Below are 12,939 nucleotides of genomic sequence, written 5' to 3'. Positions count from 1 at the left end.
TTGTTCGTAAAGATGCGGTGAAACACTGAGGCATACCAAAGAGCATTGTGAGTGATCGCGATGCTCGCTTCACGAGCAAGTTCTGGCGTGAAGTATTTCGACTACTCGGCTCTGATTTGCTGTTTTCAACAGCTTCCATCCACAGACAGATGGGCAGACAGAGCGCATCAACGGGATACTTGAACAGTACCTTAGGCACTTTGTTAGTGTCAATCAGAAAAATTGGGTGAAGCTCCTTGATGTGACACAATTTTGTTACAATCTGCAGAAGAGCGAGTCTTCAGGCCACAACCCGTTTGAGATAGCTACGGGGCAACAGCCACTGACCCCACACACTCTTGCCGCACAAGAAAAATGAAGATCATCCTTCGCCTATCAGTTTGTCCGCGACTGACATGAGCAGAATGAGTTGACGAAGGCATTCTTACACAAGGCAGCAAAGAGAATGAAGAAGTGGGTGGACAAGCATCGCTTCCAAGTTGGGGACTAAGTGTTGGTGAAGCTATATCCTGGTCGTACAGGCATCTTTCACGGGCGACACCGCGGACTGCTCAGAAAGTATAAAGGACCCTTCACTATCACAAAGAAGGTGGGCAAGCTGGCATACAAGCTAGAGTTGCCCCTAGACTTCAAGGTGCACCCGGTGTTTCACGTGTGCAACCTTAAGTAGTTTCATCCGGATGATGGAGACCCGGAATGCAGTGTGCCACAACGCGCTCCCATTATGCAGAGGGCCCCGGCAGCACAACTGGCCGAAAAGCACCTCAGTCAGATCCTTCGCCACAAAGTCAACTACTTGAGAGAGACAAAGAAATACTTGGTGCAGTGGGAGGAGGCAGCGGAACCAACATGTGAGCCTGCATTCTGAATGAACAACCGCTACCCGGCTGAAGTCAGAGCTTACCACAAAATAGATGGCGCCGAGGACGACGCATGATTTGAAGGGGAGAGCATGTTTCCTTGCAACTTACATTATACAGTTGCGCTTAGAGTCTGTTTTGCTTTTGTTGAGTCTGATGTAAGCTGCCCGGTACAGGTGAATCAATACCCCGAAGGGGCAGCCTGTATACTTGAACTGTAATGGCCTGCGGGCAAAATTGTGAATGAAGTAAATGCGTTGAGCTTTCTTTTGTTCACCCTCGTTGTGATTGCTTCTTATGATTGCAATTTCTCTCCTGCTCTCCTGCACTATGATTACAAGCTTCCACGATCGGCAAGCGAGCTGACAAGTAGGCTTGCGGCGGTGAGGAGGGATCGTCGCGCCGCGCTGGCCCATTGAAGGAAATAGGCCCGTGACAGAAATGGTCTAGACAAGATGTACTTGAAAGGCTGGCATTGAATGGTAGTTAGTTAGTTCTAAAAGAGTAAATTGTTTGTTTCAAAAAATACAAGTCTATAAACCCGTTAACTCATGAGGTTGTTTTTTTGACAGGCAAGCTGGGGTTAGGCAGACCCCACCAGGGGTCTATCAACGGGTCTGGTTTACCCGGACACGACCTTAACCAAACACTATAGGTAGGGGTGGCAATCGGGGCGGGTTGGCGGGTCAACATACCTCAACACGAACCTGACCCGTTTATTAAACGGGTCAGCTGTGGCAAACACGAACTGACCCATTTATTAAACGGGTGATCCAACACAACACGGTTAACCCGTTTAATAAACGGGTCGGGTCGGGTAAGCGGATTGGCGGGTTAGCTGGGTTAGGGTTGGCATATCCCTAACACAAACCTGACCCGTTTAATAAATGGGTTAGGTGGGTCGACCCATTTATGACATGAACCCGTTTAAGCCAAACCCGAACCCGGCTAAGAAGCGGGTTGGCGGGTCCAAGCATGGAAGCAAATCAGGTCATGCAGAACCTGACCCGTTTATTAAACGGGTCAGCTGTGGCAAACACGAACTGACCCATTTATTAAACGGGTGATCCAACACAACACGGTTAACCCGTTTAATAAACGGGTCGGTCGGGTAAGCGGATTGGCGGGTCCAAGCATGGAAGCAAATCAGGTCATGCAGAACATGAGTGTTTTTGCTCATGCCGACATCGTGGCTGTTTGTTTGCATTTTGGATGAATGCCACGTAGTTTTGTTGACTTTTGAGCTTTTTAAAATGCAAATCAGATGGCCACGATGTCAGCATGAGAAAAAACGCTCATGTTCAGCATGACCTGATCTGCTTCCTCGGAGTATAGTGAGAAATAAGAAGACTCAAGTCCAGACCTGAAGATCATATTAATACATGGACCTGGGTATTGTTTGTGAAATTTTATACCAGAGCTGGATCCGACCTAAATTCCAATTAAGAACCATAATTTTTCAATGTAAAAATAATAAAAAATATGGTTTTACCGGGTATGGTTCGGGTTTGGTTTAAGTAGTTTTTATTGGGTCAGGGTATGTTTTTCTTATAGTGGACCTGATTAGATCTGAGTCCGGACCTGATACCATACTCAAAAATTGGACTAAGTCTGGTTTTACCTAGGTCCGAACCAAACCCTACTCGTTGACACTCCTACTTGCAACGTCTCAACACAAGGTGTAGGAGCCCCCCCTCACTGAGGGTGGAAGTGACCTGGTTCTCAATAAGGGTTTCACGTCATAAAAAAAAAATGAAAAGCCTTTTTTCATCGTATTTAAAAAATTAAAAAATGAATAATTTAATTATATCCAAAAGGTAGGGTATGCGGGTGCTTTTAATTAGTGAGTTTTGCAAGGGCCTGGGTGCCCGTGACGCCCACCCAGGGCTCCCCGTGGTTGGTAGGAGTTGTCAGTGAACGTTTTCTTGTGGTAGGACGTTGTAGGTTCAAAACCCTAGTGGTACCTTGAATAATAAATTAACTAGTGAGGGTCTGCCTCACCCCAGGTTGTCTTTAAAAAAAAAAAAAAGTGAGCTGTTAGGGCTTGCAAGAGCTCCGCTCATCTGGTAAGAGTGACTTGTGAATGTCACCAAGTTGACCGAAAGTCACTAGTTTGAAACACATGGGTGGCATCCCTTGTCGCAAGGTGGAAGCTTAGGTATAAGTGAGCTGTTAGGCATTCCAAACGCACCAATAAATAAGTGAATCGCTGTGATTCAGTACAGTCAGGCACAAAACTCCAAGCCTACTTAAAGAAATTCAAGTTTTCAGATGACCACCAAACTTTTAATTCTAATTAATATATCCGACTAGCCCTTTTCATTTTTCAAATATCCCCTCAATCTCTTAACATGGTTTAAGCAAATAACTCAACTAGCATTAAAATGATCAATGTACGATTCTAAAAATAACTAAAGCCTATTTTGTCCTGAATCTTGAACTCATCCTTATACTGACTTCTCGTCAAACAATAAAACATGTTGAAATAAAATAACTTTGCTCTAGTAATCTTCACACTCGATGACAATGAACAATTTGCATTCTGAAAGGTTAAAAAAATAAATTTATATTGGACGTAAAGGAAAATTTGTGTATCTGATTTTATGGGGTTGACATCATATTTTTAACCCTATGATCATGATTAGTTTCAAGATTAAATTAATTGTGGAAGAGAATTGGGGCCATTTGCTTAAAAGTGGCAAAAAATTGAGGGAAATTTGAGAAGTGTGAAAACTATGATGGGTTGATAAGAAGTGTGATAGGTATTAGAAAAATATTTAATAATGTGAATGATAAATTAATACATTTTTTTTATGAACAAGCTGGGGGACAAGCCCTACTGTTGGCTATATAACCAGTTAGTTATACAATCACCCCATACCAGTGGCACCCCGGGTTGGTGAGATAAATTAGTACTCAAATCACACTTGTGGCTTTGTTTTTTCTTAATCATTACTTTTGTGTCTTGTCTTAATTGAAAGGCAAACTGTAATTACTAATCACAATAACCAGGGGTGTCAACAGGTCGGGTTTGGTTCGGACTGGTGGAACCAAACTCAGACCTGATTTGAGATGATGGTACCAGGTCTGGACTCGGGTTTAATATAACCCACCTTAAGAGAAACCATACCCCAATCAGATTACATGAACTAGACCCGTACCAGGTAAAATAATATTTTTTATCTTTTTAAAATTGAAAATTTGAGGATCTTAGTCGGAACTCGGGTCGCTCTGGGGTCTGGTATGAAATTTCACAAACCATACTCAGCTCTATATATTAATTGGACCCTTTGGGTCTGACTCAAATTTTAATCGGACTTTCTTATTTATCACCAAACCTTGACCCTGTAGGGTTTGGTATGAGTCGGGTCCGAGTCAAACCTTACCCATTGACACCCCTAACCATGACATGGCAATGACCCACACAATCTCTCTCTCTCTCTTCCACTAGTGCTTAACTACATAAGGGTCTTGGTCCACCATAAAATTTAATGTAATATATTTAAAATTTTAATTTTGTCACAAAAGCAAGGTTGTGTTTAACTATACTGCACTTGAATTAATCTCTAGTGGGTCAACTGTCGCTTTTAAGAAAGCGCCATTGATGCGGGCCTCCAAACTTTGGTTTACAAAGAGATTTCGGTTTTTATTATCACCATGGTCGACATCCAATTCCAACAACTCAACCCTTTGACAGGGCCAGGAACAATGATATGAGTCCATGATCTAGATCCATGAACCATATCAAATGGAAGCCTCGAGCACAACCATCCAAAGATGATGAACCCAACTGTGAGCTTTACCACCTAGGTTGGTTCCTTTGAGTTGAAGTTTTGACACCGACCCATCCAAAATGAGGGTCTCTTGTAAACTCTATGAATCCTAATGGGATCTGGGACACGAACACTTGCTGAACCTTGTACTGTAAAATGCAATCTCGGTCAAAGTCAAGATGGGCACAGTCAGCGAATTGAGCCCTCACTGCACCACCCAAGGTCTTTGACTGAGATAGCCTTGCCAAAGTCAAAATTCAAAATTGTCTTGGAGGAGTCTAAGTAAGACCAAATATCCTCTGACTGGGCAACTAGACTTGCCAGAGAACTTAACTAAGGCAAAGTGCTTATAGTAAATGGCTCAGCATAGGTCAATGTAGGTATGGCCTTCAATATGGGTCTAGGTGTAGGGCTGTCAACAGGTCAAGTAGTGGGGTTGGGCCTTGGCTGTCAGACGGCCAGTCACGGTTCGATTCCTGCAGGAGTCACCCCGATGTCCAACATAGGCCCTGGAGGCAAGAGTCCTAGCCTAAGGTCCAACAAAAAAAACCCAAATCAGGGTCACCCAAATCCATTCAAATGACAAGCACTCCGGTTTGGGTTATGGGGGGTTGAAAATATAGAATCTCAAACCCAACCCCATAAAGGATATGAAAACACTGAAGTGAGCCAAGTTGTATCAGATATCCTCCAAAAATCCTAGCCCATACCCGACCCACATGTTACCGTTAGTCGCATTCAGGTTGGCAATTTTTATAACCGCAGGCAGGTATCCGGTTTGGGGTTGAGTTGGGTATCTAGACAAACCCGACCCATTGAGATCCCTTATCAACAACCAATATTGCCTAGGAAAGCTCAGTGAGAAGATTAAATTGTTGGCACATCTTTGGGCATTAAATACAGAAATATGAAGAAATTGACTTTGATGTTAGGCTTTACCAGACATATTTATCATGCAGGACCACTTCTTGTATTTATGCTGTTGATTATGTATGATCTCGATGAAATTGGTTTGTTACTATTACTAGGTTTCCCAAACCAGGTACCGCTGCATAGTGGCTCCCCCCCCTCCCCTAAGATAGGGCCCCGGTGCCTTCCCCAACCTAACCACGTCTCCTTTACAACAATCAAATTATAGGACACGATCCATAGGGACAATCCTAGAAGGACAACACATTTCATCCAACTTCTTGTTCTTGGAAAGAGCCTCTTAAGAGGCGTTTGATTTGCGGCCAGCCATGGATAGAGACATTATGTTCTCTCTAGTTCTGTCCTCTGACCCTGCTTAGGACAGTAACAAGGTGTCTATGTCTAGCATTTGAATTGACCATGGTAGAACACTGCTGTCCATATGTCCTGTGTTTGATTCATCATCGCGGACAACGGGTTTATGTCCAGCGTTTGCATTGACCACGGTAGAAGACTACTGCACATATGCCCCACGTTTGATTCATCATCGTGGATAACTTGGATACAAATGTTAAAATTTATGTATTTGGATTAAAAAAGAAATTCATATTTTAAGCATAAAAATTTGGACAAAAAAATTTGAATTTAGTATACATTCACTCAATAAATTATAAAAATAATGATTAAAATACAAAATCTCTAAAATCCAAAGCATATCCGAAAACATTTAGCATCATTCACTTAATAAATTGTAAAAATAAGTATTAAAATACAAAACCCCTAAAATCTAAAGCATATCCGAAAAAAATCAGATTAAGCATTCTTCACTCAATAAATTAGAAAAATAGAGATTAAAATACAAAACCCCTAAGATCTAAAGCATATAAAAAAAAATAGACTTAACATCATTCACTCAATAAATTAAAAAAATATGAATTAAAATACAAAATGCCTAAAATCTAAGGCATATCCAAAACAAAAAAAAAACAGATTTAGCATCATTCACTCAATAAAATGCAAAATAGAGATTAAAATAAAAAAAACTCCTATATTCATGGCAAAGGGCAATAAGTGTCATTATGAATATGAAGTTCATTACCTACTGAGTACTCAACATACATAAACATGATTAATATATTCTTGAAATCCATCTTAGAAGATAATCTAAGATTATTAAAGTACTTAAACCAGTTCCCTCCCCACCTTTTATTCGTAAATCTATAAATCATGCCCTTCCCGTGTATGCATGCACACCTTAAAAATGACGTTAACTAATTTGGCAAGTAGGTGATTAATCAACTTGTGATAAATTATAATTTGTTTCTCGGGAAAATCTGAAGAAAATATTGCAAATATATAAATATCAAAAGCTTAAAAAATACATAAAACATAAAGGAAATATAAAATGTGCAAATTAAATAAGTATTAAAACATGTTACTATAAAAATACGTCATATTTCAAAAATATCACGATTTTATTACAATATCAGTATTTCTTTATTGCATTATTATTATCCTTTCCTGCATATATGATGATAAAAATGATGGCCTTTTGACTCTTTTAAACTATTGTATTCGCTGATATTTGTGATTACGGTAACTTTCTGATACAGACTTACTTTTTTCCTAAAATTCCTTGTCAGATACCCCTTTTCTAAAATTTCTGACATGGACCTAAATTTTTTAGACAATGGTCAAATAAAGACCTGATCTAACCTTTCACTACCCTTACTCAATTAGCATAAGTTAAAATATTTGAATTGCCAAAAGTATCTTTCTCCCCTTTTTCTTTTCACTAACTAATAGTATATTTGTTATTGATCTGATTAGAGTGTCAACGGGTCAGACTTTCATTGATTGGGTAATATCCACCCTTTGACATCCTTAGATCTGACCCAAACTTGCACATATACAAAAAATGTCGGATCCCGTTTTGGATCTCATCTCAAAATAGACGTATTAATTCAAGTAAAAAGAAAAAGGGTCGTTATTGGACCCAAATTTTACCAAACTCAACTTTAATACTTTGCCGGTTCTAACATGTATCTGACCAAGCCCAAATGTATCCGTTAACTATCTAGTCCAAATTGGTATATATGGTGTCCAGTATGAAAATATGGGTCAGATCTAGTTCCACATTTGTTATTCAAATTTGGTTCTAGTTTTATATCCATACCTGACTCAGGTATCATAACGAAATTTTAAATTCAGTTAGAAAATTGGACTTTATGATATGGTATTTGCTAAAAAAGATACAAATTAACAATTTTCATGTGAAAAAATGGGTGATTTTAGCCTGATTTTAATTCAACTATAATGATAACTTGGGTCCAACCCAGACCCAAATATATTTATCATGGATCCGATGCAAATTTCCCTAAACCGAAAATAGGTGGAGGTAAGTTTATAAGATGTAAAAAGTGTAGGTGTTAATAAGGGCATTCAAGTAGTTTTAATGAATAAGTGTAGAATAGAAATTTCAAAGCAATTCAAAGCATATTTGACCATGAAAAAACCTCCCCAAGATCATAGACCTAGTCACGCTGGCCCTGCCTAACCTACTTACAGTGGCTGCCTTGGCAGCATAAAACTCCGAAGGCTTACTCGCCCCCAGAAAAAAATCCTGCATCATCATATAATAATAATAATAATAATAATAATAATAATAATAATAACAATAATAATAATAATAATAATAATAATAATAATAATAAAAGGGTAAAATTTAAAAAACAACTTTCCTTTTTATCTTGAAAGGCAAGCTGGGGTTAAGCAGACCCCTACCAGTTATACAACTATACCATTGGGTTTTGAACCTGCAACGCCCGAACACAAGGTGACGTGCACTAGCTATTCCTACCAGACAAGCAAAGCCCCATGGGTTTTTGGTTTCACTTCCCTGAAATCTGCGTCTGTTGACTATAATAGTAGAAAAGCAGAAAGCTTTGCACATGGACAATGATGGCCCAAGGTTGGGGTTGCTGATATTCCTTGTTTAAAAGAAAAGAGATACCTTTTTTATTAGTTTCATTACTATCATTATTATATAAAGCAGAAATCGCTTGGCTTTGGATAATAATCATTTAAGAGTATGAAATGGGTGTGGCTTTCCTTTACTTTGAAGTAGGGGGAAATTAAGGTTTTTATAGTTAGTGGAGGAACATGTAGGGCTGTCAATGAATCAAATTTTATCCAATATCATTTGAAAGCGAAAACCATATCTGATTATAATCGGGAGCCAATATGGTTTTGATTTTTTGCAACTAAATTTGACAAGTATCCGATACATGTAAAAAAAGTGGATATGGTATGAGCATTTTCACCATTCGAATCTAAATCCATTTAGCCAACATCCGACTAGTCGAATATGATATTGGCCACATCAAATCCGAATCTGAACTGTTTACATCCCTAAAAGAGAACATAACAATAAAAATTAAACTCGGAAGGAGAAAAAAACAATTATGAGAGAGAGAGAGATTCACAATTATTCTGTATCAAAGTGCCAGCAATTCTAACCCCAAAGGGGTTAGCATAACTGGAGCGGGCCTCGACTGTGGGCAGTTGGGGTTTGACTCTTGCAGGTGCTACCCCCAGCATAGCCCTGGGGGTAAGGGTCCCAGCGCTGGAGTTTTATGCTGCTTGGATGGCGGCGCTGTCTCTTGTTCCGGACCGGTTTCCGCAAGCAAAATATGGAAAAAAAAGTGCAGCAATTATAAGATGCATCCGTGTGGAGTTACATAGCCTCATCTAAAGGTAGGGAGCAAAGAAAGAAACAGCTCAACTCTCTTGGTATTTATGTTTCAGCAGATGTTTGAAAAGAAACATTCAACTGTCCTAGCAACTCAGAAGTTTACCTTAATACAGACAACATAAACGTGATTCAGCATGCTATATAAATAATTTGATAATATACAAATCATAAGAAAATTGTACTACATGCACTAGAAACATTTAGCTCAGATTATTTCTTGAAACAAGAGTTGCAACTTACAACCATGCAAATCCGCCGTGTTTATTTCCCAAAGCAGACTGGCTGGCTGAAGTCGTATGAAGTGATGCAAAAACACTGTCGTTATAGCTAGCTACAAGTAACTCTCTGCAATGGAAAATATAGCAGTGGATATTAAAATCTCACCTTCAAAAAACAGAGAATAACACTTAAATTGTAACTAATTCATGGTTCGGACATTGCATGTAGGAACATGAGAAATAATTTCTTTTGAGAAAAACTGCTACAATAAGTAATATGTATCATATTTATGGGGCAATATATTGTGATTATGAACAACGATGCCATACAGTGGTCATGGTCTTGTTTCCATGAATTTAACCACAATGTTTGATCTAACCATACAGATGTATCCAACATGGCTTATTTACTATGTTAGTAGGTTGTCACATCTAATATATGATTAAATTCAATTTTCGAGATGGTGAAAACAAATAAAAAACAAAATCCCACAACTCATGAAGATTAGGATGGTTTAAAAATAGCCCAACATATCATGCTGGAGTAAACATTAATACAAGAAAATAGTAAATAGATTGAAGCTTAGATCTATGTAAAGCAAAACCTATAGTGGTTCAGAACCAAAATAGTTGCACGCCTATTCATATTTTTGGCTTACAAACAGAAGGAGAATATTGTCCAACTAATCCATAAAGCAAAGCGGCTTGGACATGCTATTATGTTATTCAAACTAGGTCAGAACCATGGATAGCATATTAGCATGTCATCCATACAAGATGAATGGCATTAATGACAACTATGGTAGCCAGCAGAACATGTAGATCCTTCAACAGGGGTTTCCAAGCAAGCAATTTCAAATAGGAAGGGGCCTGAAGACAATAGGGAAACCATCTGTTTCAAATAAAAGACAACTTGACCTAACATGTATCAAAGGTTCACAACCTCTTTGGGATGGATCAAAGAAGTCCTTACACAACTGCATCAACTTCACGAGATAGATGCTCCTAGTCTGGCCCTCCACAGCACTAACAACATCACAGAAACATACCAACTTGAACGATAGCCCAAAATGGACCTGTCAGCACAGATCATCTTGCAACTCAGCCAGTTTGGCGTTCTCAACTTTCTGCGACTCAAAAAGTTTGAGAGAAGTTCTGATGTAACCTGTGCTGGAGCTATGCCAAACTCAGAAGCAGCTTACTTTCTCATAAAGTTGATTACAGATTTAAAAAAGCAGGAAACAAGATAGTGACAGAGAAACAGCTTTACATTATGTTCTACAATTGAACTGTCATAAAACATGATTTTCAGGAGACAAACTTCGTTGATAGTTGATACAACCTAGAAGGTAAGGACACAAGGCAGTTGTGTTGTCTAAACAAATCTTATGAACAAAGCTCGACTAGTTTAATTTACATAGATCCAGCAGAAAAAAAAGACTTGGGAAGCCAAGGAAATATTTCTTTTCCTTTGTTTCTTTTTTAGAAAGACGCTCATGAGGATAATTGAGGGGCTTATTGGGATTATCAGGGATGACACAAAAAAATTAACATGTACAAAATGTTGCACTTCGGCAAAGGTTCTTTACAAGGGTTCAACTTTTCTTTTCATCGCATTGCAAGACTTCAGCATTTCAAGAATCAAATCACTGACTGATTGAAGATAAGCTATAGAATCAGCAGATAGGTATAGTGTTAAAAATGTATATGTATTATGTACATACATACGTATACATACATACATATATATGTGTGTGTGTATATATATATATAACTAGGTCAATAACTAGGTTTGTTTGTTTTATTACTTTTTGTTTAGTATTAAACTAGTCAACAACCAAAAGAGACGTTGAGAAAGGTCCAACGGCTTGGGAGAGGCCTAATGGCTCTAAATAGAGCCATTGGATCTTCCCAACATCTTTCTTGCTTGTGTATATATAGGGGTGAAACCTCCGCCCATTTGTAATGCTTCTTGCATGGTTTCCTCTTGAATAAAATAATATTTTTATATTTGTGAGTGCTCCTTGTGTGCCCATTGAGTGGGTTTTGTGTGTGAGCCTATTTTGTGGTTCTTTGTGATGTTTTCAGTAGATCTTATTGTGACTCTTTTGTGTATCCACTTTGGTGATTTGAAGAACATTGTTGGAGGTTCTCATTTCCTTTCATGGTATTAGAGCTTGGCGATCAAGCTGAAATTGTTTTCGGTGTATTGGGAAGTGTGCTACTCAAAATTTAAAAGAGTTGAAGCTCTTTTGCAATTCCTATTCAACTGCCTGTGAGATCGTGATTGTATTTCAAGTAAAAGATGGGTGGTGCTTACTTGGTGGAGGAGTGTTTGTGCTTTTTATCAGTGGTGCTCGCTTGGTGGTGGAGTGCTCTTAATCTTAACCTTGCTTTTTTTTTCTTTTTTTTTTGTTCTATCTTCTTTAGCCCTTGTAAAAATGGATAACAATAAAAATGTCACCATAAAATCCATTAAACTCAATGACTCAAATTATTAGCATGAGCTTCAATTATGAATCACCTCATATGGGAAAAATGGTTGTGAGGACTGAAATGAAATGGGGATCTTCGAAACACGAGCTTTGATTAACAAGAGCAAGTGTCAAGAATGACACTAAAGCATAACCCTTAAAAAGGGTATAACTGGAAACAAAATAAAAATAAAAATGTATTCTTTATTGATATGAAAAACCAATTGCTTAAGAAGCATTGGAGTAAAATACAAGAGGGGCTGCACCCCTTTATATACACAGCTGAAAGAGGACTCAATAGAGCTGTTGGGCACAGTCCAACAGCTCTATTTAGAGCTGTTGGAATGTGTCAGTCCAACAGCTCTATTAAGAGTTGTTGGACTGTGTCAGTCCAACAGCTCTATTGCTAGTCAAGTCTGGACAGGACTTGACTAGCAACAGTCATTCTAGTTCAAACTGAACTAGATGACATAAAGACAAAAAATAAAAATAAAGGAAAAAAAATACAGAAAAGAAAGAAATTAAAAATGTATTTATATATATATAATAATATAATATTATTATATATACATATATGTACAGTTTTACATTTTAACACTCCCCCTCAAACTTACGGTACAATGAGCGAAAGTTTGTCTAAGAGAAAGTGCAATCGGGGAGCAGCGAGAGGCTTTGTAAAGAGGTCTGCTAACTGATATTCTGAAGTGACATATGGCAGATCAATTATCCCGTGTAGATATTCCTCTCTGACGTAGTGACAATCCATTTCGATGTGTTTGGTGCGTTCGTGGAATGTTCTGTTACTGGCAATGTAGATCGCACTTTTGTTGTCACAACACATTTGTGAAGCCTTTGTTGCTTCAACTCCCATGTCAGCAAGCAGTCGTCGGAGCCAAACTACTTCCATGGTCGTGGTTGCCATGGCTCTGTATTCAGCTTCGGTGGATGAGA

At 38.6% G+C, this 12,939-nt stretch overlaps 1 protein-coding gene across 1 annotated transcript in view; it reads right to left on the bottom strand.

Moving 5' to 3' along the window:
* Positions 1–9,312: 9,312 nt before the first annotated feature.
* LOC149836595 (trihelix transcription factor ENAP2-like) overlaps positions 9,313–12,939 on the bottom strand; it is a 57,312-nt gene continuing 53,685 nt past the window's right edge. The window contains exon 2 of the mRNA XM_090005468.1: positions 9,313–9,641. Within this exon, the coding sequence (XP_089861594.1) occupies positions 9,628–9,641 (14 nt within the window). The 3' untranslated portion in view covers positions 9,313–9,627. The remainder of the gene's footprint in view (positions 9,642–12,939) is intronic.

Source organism: Nuphar pumila, chromosome 5, assembly GCF_984573655.1.
Source record: "Nuphar pumila chromosome 5, dmNupPumi1.hap1.1, whole genome shotgun sequence".
Taxonomy (NCBI): Eukaryota; Viridiplantae; Streptophyta; class Magnoliopsida; order Nymphaeales; family Nymphaeaceae; genus Nuphar; species Nuphar pumila.
This window is presented reverse-complemented; position numbering and strand designations above follow the sequence as displayed.